The following is a 10191-nucleotide window of genomic DNA, read 5'->3' as shown; positions in this document are numbered from 1 at the left end:
GCCAATACAAGCATATTTGGTTTTTTTTTCATGATTAATTATGTAAAACCACTCGTTAAACCGTAAGGCTGACGCTCATGCGAGGTGAGGGGAGAGTGAAGGGAAGCAAAAAGAGCCCAGAAAAGTTCTAATGTTCAGTTAAGAAGTTGTAACGTTTAGTGTTCTTCCGTTTTTGTCATTATCTCTTTAACCATGTGAGATTTATGACTGAAAATTTGATTATTCTTGGATGAAACACTTTATCTGAATGTTTTCAAGGGCTTTGTTTGGTCATTCAATCGATGGGCGTCAAAGATGTTTTAGAGGTGCCAAAACTTATCATAAAAGTACACGGAGTACTCAATATGTACTCAATATAGGAAAGTAATACTCAAAATAGGAAATAACAGAGGAATTAGTTAAAATGCTAATACAATTGTGACAATTCATAAATCTAATAAAAAACTAACTATAAGTTGAATTTAGTGTTTTTATTAGCGGATAATTTTTTCAATACTTTCTTAGGTAAACGAACAATTTCAACCAAAAGCTGAAACTTTTTTTTTGTTTTTTTTTCCCGATAGTTTTTTGTTTTTTTTTCACGATAGTTTTTTGACGTCCGGAGTATTTCTCTGACACCTTCTGATAAAATGGCCACATAACTCCTTAAAAATTACAAATGATGGTTTTTTTATTTGATTATATTTTGACAATCAGTTTAATTCATCATATGGCAAATTTTCAGCTACAAATTTCTAATAATTACTAAAGAAAAAAACGACAAAAAGGTGATTAAAAACTTTCGTTCATTTCAACGGCTGAAACTTTAAATTTTCTCCGATTTCACGGGACAGTAGTTCTTGAAACTTATTTTAGTGCCTTTTCTTTTTACAAAAACAGCCAAAAATAAAAAGATGAAAAAAAACTCTGGGAGAAATTTTTTTCCGTGTTTTTTTTTCTTCAAATTTCAGCAAAAATGTATGTGCCGCTATTCTCATTTATCTCTCGTATTGGTTTCTCGGTGAAGTTTTTACCAAGTGACGAGGACTCCTTTTTCGGAAGGGAGCAGTTTCTGTGGCACAGGATAGAGATGGAGAAGCACTGTTGTGCGTGGAAGCAGCACGCCGCCGAAATGGAGTTTCACCGGGAGAGAATAGAATGTCTCACGGCTGAGATGAACGGATTCGCACACCAGGTACTATTATTACTCTCATTATTTAGTGTCACTGAATGTTATGAAGACACTTAAAAAATCGCGATGGTTTTTTTTCAGGAAAAAAAACTTAAATTTTATACGCTCAAACTTAATTTTTCACGGTGTGACATCAAAAAACAAACGGATTTTTTTCTGTGCTCAATTTTTTTGCCCGGTCTTCATTAATTAAACATGCGAATTTCGACATCGTTTAGATGCTAATAAGGGAAGTATTTGCTTACTGATTTAAGACAGTGTGGTGTTTTGTGTTCTTTTTTGAGAAAAGATGGCTCTTTTTCACTCCCTACCCCTCCTCTCCACCCCCCCCATAATTTTGTAACAACGTAACATCAAGGAAAGTTTTTTACGGAGTTTTCATACAATAGTTTTCATGGACAAATTAAAACCAGCATGTAATAAGCATGAACAATAATTCTAAAAAAAAATATGGAAAGACTGCTAAAAGAATATCTTGCATGTAAAACCACTCGTTAAACCGTAAGGCTGACGCTCATGCGAGGTGAGGGGAGAGTGAAGGGAAGCAAAAAGAGCCCAGAAAAGTTCTAATGTTCAATTAAGAAGTTGTAACGTTTAGTGTTCTTCCGTTTTTGTCATTATCTCTTTAACCATGTGAGATTTATGACTGAAAATTTGATTATTCTTGGATGAAACACTTTATCTGAATGTTTTCAAGGGCTTTGTTTGGTCATTCAATCGATGGGCGTCAAAGATGTTTTAGAGGTGCCAAAAATTATCATAAAAGTACACGGAGTACTCAATATGTACTCAATATAGGAAAGTAATACTCAAAATAGGAAATAACAGAGGAATTAGTTAAAATGCTAATACAATTGTGACAATTCATAAATCTAATAAAAAACTAACTATAAGTTGAATTTAGTGTTTTTATTAGCGGATAATTTTTTCAATACTTTCTTAAGTAAACGAACAGTTTCAACCAAAAGCTGAAACTTTTTTTTGTTTTTTTTCCCGATAGTTTTTTGTTTATTGAAGCCCTTTCAGTCATGATTCGAACCACACTGAAAAATTTTCGAAACGTTTTTTTTCGTCAGTTTTGAGAAAAAGGGATTCGATTTTTTTTAATTCGAGCAAATAAAGCACGCGAGCAGGCCAACAAATTAAATTAGGCCTAATTTAAGACCTTAAAACTTATTTTTAGGCAAGTAAAATATATTTGAAGTTTTTTAGCCTCATTTTGGGAACCAAAAATTTCAAAAAAATTCAAAAATTTACCTCATTCTAGTCATTTTTCTTCAAAAGTTTTTGTCCAATTTGCTTAAGTATGTTTTGAAGTCAGATCCTTTTATCACACCAAGTCGAAAAAACTAAACGAATTTGAAAAAAAAAATTCTTGCACAGTAACCGGCTATACTTGTTTTTTTTTGGGATTGCTTGAAAATTACCATGCCGAATATTTAAGCCATAAAATAAATATTTGTTTCTCATACTTAACTTTGTAACATCTCTAGTTAAAGCATATAATTGATGTTCTTGTGAGATGGGGAGGGGGTAGGAGAAAGCCATGAAATTTATTAAAGACTTTAACAATTTTGCTAATGGAGAGATAAAATGTCCTAATTTGATTTCTTAATAAAAGCAAATTGATAACGCGATCACTGTGGTTTCGATCACGACAATTGAAACATAAAAAAGCAAATTTTTGCTTATAAAAGCATTGTTCGCCTTGTCGGATTGTTGTGAAAGTTGACATGCAAATTTACTGAGCCAATACAAGCATATTTGGTTTTTTTTTCATGATTAATTATGTAAAACCACTCGTTAAACCGTAAGGCTGACGCTCATGCGAGGTGAGGGGAGAGTGAAGGGAAGCAAAAAGAGCCCAGAAAAGTTCTAATGTTCAGTTAAGAAGTTGTAACGTTTAGTGTTCTTCCGTTTTTGTCATTATCTCTTTAACCATGTGAGATTTATGACTGAAAATTTGATTATTCTTGGATGAAACACTTTATCTGAATGTTTTCAAGGGCTTTGTTTGGTCATTCAATCGATGGGCGTCAAAGATGTTTTAGAGGTGCCAAAACTTATCATAAAAGTACACGGAGTACTCAATATGTACTCAATATAGGAAAGTAATACTCAAAATAGGAAATAACAGAGGAATTAGTTAAAATGCTAATACAATTGTGACAATTCATAAATCTAATAAAAAACTAACTATAAGTTGAATTTAGTGTTTTTATTAGCGGATAATTTTTTCAATACTTTCTTAGGTAAACGAACAATTTCAACCAAAAGCTGAAACTTTTTTTTTGTTTTTTTTTCCCGATAGTTTTTTGTTTTTTTTTCACGATAGTTTTTTGACGTCCGGAGTATTTCTCTGACACCTTCTGATAAAATGGCCACATAACTCCTTAAAAATTACAAATGATGGTTTTTTTATTTGATTATATTTTGACAATCAGTTTAATTCATCATATGGCAAATTTTCAGCTACAAATTTCTAATAATTACTAAAGAAAAAAACGACAAAAAGGTGATTAAAAACTTTCGTTCATTTCAACGGCTGAAACTTTAAATTTTCTCCGATTTCACGGGACAGTAGTTCTTGAAACTTATTTTAGTGCCTTTTCTTTTTACAAAAACAGCCAAAAATAAAAAGATGAAAAAAAACTCTGGGAGAAATTTTTTTCCGTGTTTTTTTTTCTTCAAATTTCAGCAAAAATGTATGTGCCGCTATTCTCATTTATCTCTCGTATTGGTTTCTCGGTGAAGTTTTTACCAAGTGACGAGGACTCCTTTTTCGGAAGGGAGCAGTTTCTGTGGCACAGGATAGAGATGGAGAAGCACTGTTGTGCGTGGAAGCAGCACGCCGCCGAAATGGAGTTTCACCGGGAGAGAATAGAATGTCTCACGGCTGAGATGAACGGATTCGCACACCAGGTACTATTATTACTCTCATTATTTAGTGTCACTGAATGTTATGAAGACACTTAAAAAATCGCGATGGTTTTTTTTCAGGAAAAAAAACTTAAATTTTATACGCTCAAACTTAATTTTTCACGGTGTGACATCAAAAAACAAACGGATTTTTTTCTGTGCTCAATTTTTTTGCCCGGTCTTCATTAATTAAACATGCGAATTTCGACATCGTTTAGATGCTAATAAGGGAAGTATTTGCTTACTGATTTAAGACAGTGTGGTGTTTTGTGTTCTTTTTTGAGAAAAGATGGCTCTTTTTCACTCCCTACCCCTCCTCTCCACCCCCCCCCCCATAATTTTGTAACAACGTAACATCAAGGAAAGTTTTTTACGGAGTTTTCATACAATAGTTTTCATGGACAAATTAAAACCAGCATGTAATAAGCATGAACAATAATTCTAAAAAAAAATATGGAAAGACTGCTAAAAGAATATCTTGCATAAAAAAAATGCTGAGCCTACTTTCGTTTCACTCCAAATTTTAACAAGACTGCTCGGCTCTTTTTCCTTTCCCCCCACCTGCAAATTTTTACATGTAAGTTTGTTGACCACTTTGTCCAATTGTTATGAAAATTTACATACAGATTGATAAGGCCACGACAAACATATTTGGTCTTCATAATCAACCTCGTAAAACCACTCGTTACACTAATAAATTGAATCTCGTGTGAGCTGGGGGGGGGGGGGAAAGAGCCGACTGCTCGTCTCAGGGCGAAGCCCTGAATGCTCCGACTGCCTTTTAAGGTCTATGGAGCAAAAACAACATAACAAAATTAAATGTAAAAAAAAATTAAAAATCTTCAAAAATCTAACATTTAACCACACGCTATTTAAAAAAATCTAACCCACACGCCATAAAAAAGTGATAAATTTTACTCCTCGTAACAAATCAATTACGGCATAAAAGCTTCCTTGAACCAATTTGAAACAATTTTTAAGACGGATTAAATCGCCGCTTACTCGTTAATAGCGTGAAATATATCGCGCGTTAATTGTCCCAAATTGGCCAAAATGGCAATCTTTCAACCCTCATAACTTACGAAAAAAGATCACAGGTGAAATCTCTTTTCAGTTTTAAGCTCAAGACAACAATACCTTTTAAATGATATAAAGAAATTCCGTCAAAAATGGCTAGTTAAAAAGTCGAAATTTGTCTGAAGAAAAAAAACCCACCCCGAGCACAAATATTCCGTTACTTTCGTATCGAAAGTCGGAACAATTAACATAAGTTATACTAAAAAATTGAGCTATTCTGGAAAGTCAGACAAGCATGAAAGGAAGGAAAGCCTAAATTAATAACAAACAAGACTCCTCGTATCAGGGCGAAGCCCTGAATGTTCCGACTGCTTTTTAAGGTTTATGGAGCAGTAATAACATTAAAAAATTCAATGAAAAAAACAAAATCAAAAAAAAAGTTCTAAACTTTGAAATTTTTAAAGAAAATCATCCCCCCACACGCCATACAAAGTACAAAAAGATAGATTTCGCTTCTTGCAACAAACCAATTATGGCAAATAAGCTTCTTTTAACCAATTTGGAACGATTTCTAAGACGAATTAACTCTCCGCTTACGCGTTAATAGCGCGAAATATATCGCGCGTTAATTGTCCCAAATTGGCCAAAATGGCAATCTTAAAGCCCCCGTAACTTTACGAAAAATGATCACAGGTGAAATATCTTTTCAAATTTGAGCTCAAGACAACAATACCTTTCAAATGATGTAAAAAAAATTCGTCAAAAATGGCTAGTTAAAAAGTCGAAATTTGTCTGATGAAAAAAAAACCCACCCCGAGCACAAATGTTCCGTTACTTTCGTATCGAAAGTCGGAACAAAAAGATTCCGCTCAATTTCAATCTTTGAAAGACTTAGAGGGTGATTTTGATCAAACTTAGTTTATCGGTGAAATAATTTGACTAAATCAAAAAAGATGAAAATTTCTGTATTATCCATTTTGAGTCAAAATGAATTCGGGTTTTTACGAGCTGTTTTCCAGCTATTTCCAAATCACCCGTGGATACTTAAGAGCGGAAGCTGAAATCGGGGTTCAGAAAAATAGTCGAACCCCCATTAAACTTCCCCGAAATCCCGCCTCGTTTTTACCTAGATTGTATTCAGCGTTTTTTGTTTCCCTTAGGTTCAACACGAGGTGGCGGAGTTGAACAAACTGGCTTTACATGACTGCTGTGGCTCCATCGTGTGAACAAAGTTCACTGTCATTTATACTACTACTAGTCCAATAAAAATTATTCACTCCTTTTTAAACTCATTCATCAACATTTATTAATGGAAGGAACCTCTTTTTATTGGAAGTTGGTTTATTGGTTGTGAACATTTTTGTAAAAAAAAAGCTGCTATCAGGTAAAACTGTCGCATCTCCTCACCGCCCCAAAAAACTTGTCGCACCCGTTTTTTGTTCACGTTTGTTTAAATGAAAATCGGAATGCGTTATGGACACATTGGTTATCAAAACGCAACGTTTTAAATTTGTCGAGCGCAATGCTGAAGAAAAAATTGATGACCTCAATAGCTCTCTTGGCTAAATTTAACTTTGCGCAAAGTAACCCAAGCTATGAAAACAACTTCAAAGTAGTTATAATTTTCCTTTTAATTTGCCTAGAAAATTTACCAGTTTGCCCGAGCCAATACGGCTAGTTTAGAATAACTTGAACTTTTCGCGAACTGATTCTCTCTATTCAGAAATATGAAATATTTTGAAGCTTCTTTGCTTTGATAAAATGCTCAGTACAAAAAAATTTTGTAAACCGATTCCTTTTATGAAATAACTTGAGAATTTCAGCTTTCTTGCGATGAAATCCAAGCTATGAAAACAACCCCGGAATTTTAAAAAGGTTGATTGCTTCAATAGCTCGCTTGAGTAAAATTAACTTTTTGCAAAGCAACCCAAACTACAAAAACAACTTCAATTTATTTAAAATTTTCCTTGCTTTAAAAACTTGCTGGAAAATTTCCTATTTTTGTAAGCTGAATCGGTCTATGAGATTTTTTTGTGATTAGTTTTATCTTTTTGCAAAGCAATCGGAATTATGAGAAAAAATTCGAAACATGTTCAAAGTTTGATAGTTTTGATATCCGTTTTTATGTTTTTGCTAAGCAATCCAAGTTAATAAAATAATTCAAAATTTTAGCGTTTTCATTGGTTTATTAGCTTGATTTGAGAAAACTATACTTTTTGCGAACCTATTCATTCAATGCAAAAAGAGTAAATATTTCAAACTTTATCCCTTGAATAGCATGTTTACTTAGAAAAAACCAATCTGATGAATGAAGTAGTTTGATATTTTTAAAATTTTGTTACTTAAAGAGCTTGCTTATAAACTTTTTTCTCAAATAGACTTGCTTTTTGATTAAATGAAAAATTTTGTTGCTTCAATTGTTTCTGTTGGAAAACTTTCAAACTTTACCGAACCAATTTTTTAAAACCAATAAAAGTTTTAATCTCAAAACGATTCGTTTTTAGAAATAACTTGTTTTTTTTCCAAACTTGAACGTTTCGATGCAATTTCAAATTTATCGCAAAATGATTCGCTTCATAAAATGCCCTGAATTTTTTCCAAGTTTCATCGCTTGAACAGCTGGCTTCAAACAACTTAAGCTTTCCTTAACTGATTCGTTGTGTAAAGTTACAAGAAACATTTCATGACTTGATTAGTTTGCTTTGGAATACATCAAATTTTGTCGAACCAATTAATTCATCAAAATTGCACGATTGGTTTGCCTACAAAACTTACGTTTTGAGCAAACCGATTTGCTCTATGGAGAACTCGATAATTGTCGAAGTTTTTTTGCCCCAATATCTTGCTCATTGCCTCAAAAAAACTCATGTTTTTTGCTATCCGAGTTGCTTAGTGAGTTAATTTGAATTTTATAGGGTTTCATAGTTTGAATAGCTTGCTGAGAAAAATTTGAAGTTTCGCAAATTGAAAAATATGTCATAATTCAAAATTGATTATTTGAATTTTTTGCGAACCGATTCACGCAATGAGTTGACTTTGAAAATTTGGTTGATCTTCGCATCAATTGCTCGCTAAAAATGTCAATAATTGCGAGTCAATTCACAATATAGCCTTTAAATATCCCAGATTCATTGCTCGAAGATATGTTTAAACTTCGGGGCTCGCGAAGAAAAACATTAATTATATGCTTAACGATTCACTATGAAATAACTTTTATTACTTCAAGAGTTTCAGCGCTTGAATGGTTTGCTCAGACAAATCAACAATTGCGAATCGATGCGAATCCACCTGGAGCATGTAATGGCATAAAAAATTCAAACGCTTAATCACCTGAACGTTTTGCTCGGAAAAAAATATGAGAATTGGTTCAAGCTGGAACACATTGAAGTATTTAATAGTAACATAGCTTGAACGAACAGCTTGCCTTAAGAAAGTTCGCAAAAATTTTATGACATGGAATAACCCAAACCGTTCAAGTTTTTTTGTTTTAAATGCTTGCTGCTTGCTAAAAACAACCAATTTTTTGTGATTCGATTAATGGAGACGGGCTTGCTCGTGGCAATAAACTTAAAAACTAGCATTTTTAATTTCACGCTTAATGTTACTGAACTATTCTTCGGTTGATGTAAGGTAACGGTAAGTGGAGGTTTTTGACTATAACTTATTGGAGTTGGATCGCCGAATTGTTAATTTTTGAACTTTTTTCATGAAAAATGCAGTCAATTTGAAAAAAGTGTTCTAAAATTTTCTTGAAAATCAGCTAGGAGTATGCTGGAAAAGGGTAAATTGTCGTCATATTGCAATTCATTTTCTTTCCCGTTACTCATGGGGCATGTCGTTTGGTTCAGACAAAATGGAAATAAGTAGCATCTGTTATATATCTTAAGTTGACTTCAAAAAGTTTAAATTGTTTGATATTTGAAATTTGAGGTACTTAAGGACACTGACGTCTTACAAAGTTTAAAAGGAAAAATCTATAAACTTTACAAACATTATATATAAATCGATAGGCAGCAATCTATCGGCATCAACTAACTGGCCTTTTTAGTGTTCTTCCAAGATGAGATTTTCAATAATAACAAAATGTGTCATTCTTGATAACAAAGCCATAATTGGCATTTCTATTTATAACTTTGATAATGATCTGACCTTTTCCAAATTCTCCTGCCAAATCAAAAACCTCTCAACTTCCTCATCCTCTGAGGCATACTGTTTGTTGTACTTCTCCTTCCAAGAAACCCACTCATCCACATGTGGCTCACCCTCGATTGCTTCTGGAACCGAAGAGCCCGCCGATCCAGAAGAAGATCCTGAGGTTCCATTTGATGCTAAAGGTGTAGCGGCCAGAGAAATAATTACTAAAATGATGATGAGATATGACTGCACCAATGTGTTCATGATGATGTTAGTCATAACAAAAACGCTCGATTTTAAACTTTTCTAAGGCAATTTATTCTATACAGTTTTCATTACAATTCATGAGATTTTTTAAAAAAATGTTAAAACAAATCGATTAATGGCTTAATGTAAGTTTCTAAACTATAGTGGATGATTTAACGCTTGGCTGGTTTTAACCGCAAAGTGTTTTTTATTTCAAAATTTAATATGTTGGTGCTTTTTTGGAAAAATCACCGGACCCAGTGAACTGTTTCATAGGCTCCGATGGCAACAAATCTCATAAATGCAACATCTGTACATCAATGATACGCTCCGAATGTGAGCTAAAATAGTTTTTATGTGATTTTAAACGCTCTGAAATGCTTGTAATAAGCAGTATCAACCTCTTTAAAAAGCTCTCCGTTAGTCAATGTAGCGCATACTTTCCATGACAGATGAACAGATATATTGTAGATGATGATGGAAATTTAATTAACAGAAGATCAAAATATATTGGCTATGTTAATGAGTGCATCGTAACGCTTTCAATAATTGAAGTAGAAATGGCAGCATTATTTCAGTAGCCGAATTATGCGAATTAAGTCGAGGCCATTGCGAATCAAAATTGAAGTTTACAAAGCGGCGCGACCAAAACAGATATGCTGCGAAATGGCGTGTACCAAAAGTGAAGAATTTTCTGCGTGACT

The 10191-nt window shown here is 33.3% G+C and overlaps 1 protein-coding gene and 1 long non-coding RNA gene across 2 annotated transcripts in view; one reads left to right on the top strand and one right to left on the bottom strand.

Moving 5' to 3' along the window:
- LOC134851457 (procathepsin L-like) overlaps positions 1-9761 on the bottom strand; it is a 34772-nt gene extending 25011 nt beyond the window's left edge. Inside the window, exon 1 of the mRNA XM_063867560.1 lies at positions 9257-9761. Within this exon, the coding sequence (XP_063723630.1) occupies positions 9257-9520 (264 nt within the window). The 5' untranslated portion in view covers positions 9521-9761. The remainder of the gene's footprint in view (positions 1-9256) is intronic.
- LOC134851459 (uncharacterized) lies at positions 3982-6395 on the top strand. The gene is made up of 2 exons (XR_010164234.1): positions 3982-4093; positions 6268-6395. It is a non-coding gene; the product is annotated as an uncharacterized LOC134851459 (long non-coding RNA).
- Positions 9762-10191: the final 430 nt, after the last annotated feature.

This window comes from Symsagittifera roscoffensis, chromosome 7 (genome assembly GCF_963678635.1).
Source record: "Symsagittifera roscoffensis chromosome 7, txSymRosc1.1, whole genome shotgun sequence".
NCBI lineage: Eukaryota > Metazoa > Xenacoelomorpha > Acoela > Convolutidae > Symsagittifera > Symsagittifera roscoffensis.
This window is presented reverse-complemented; position numbering and strand designations above follow the sequence as displayed.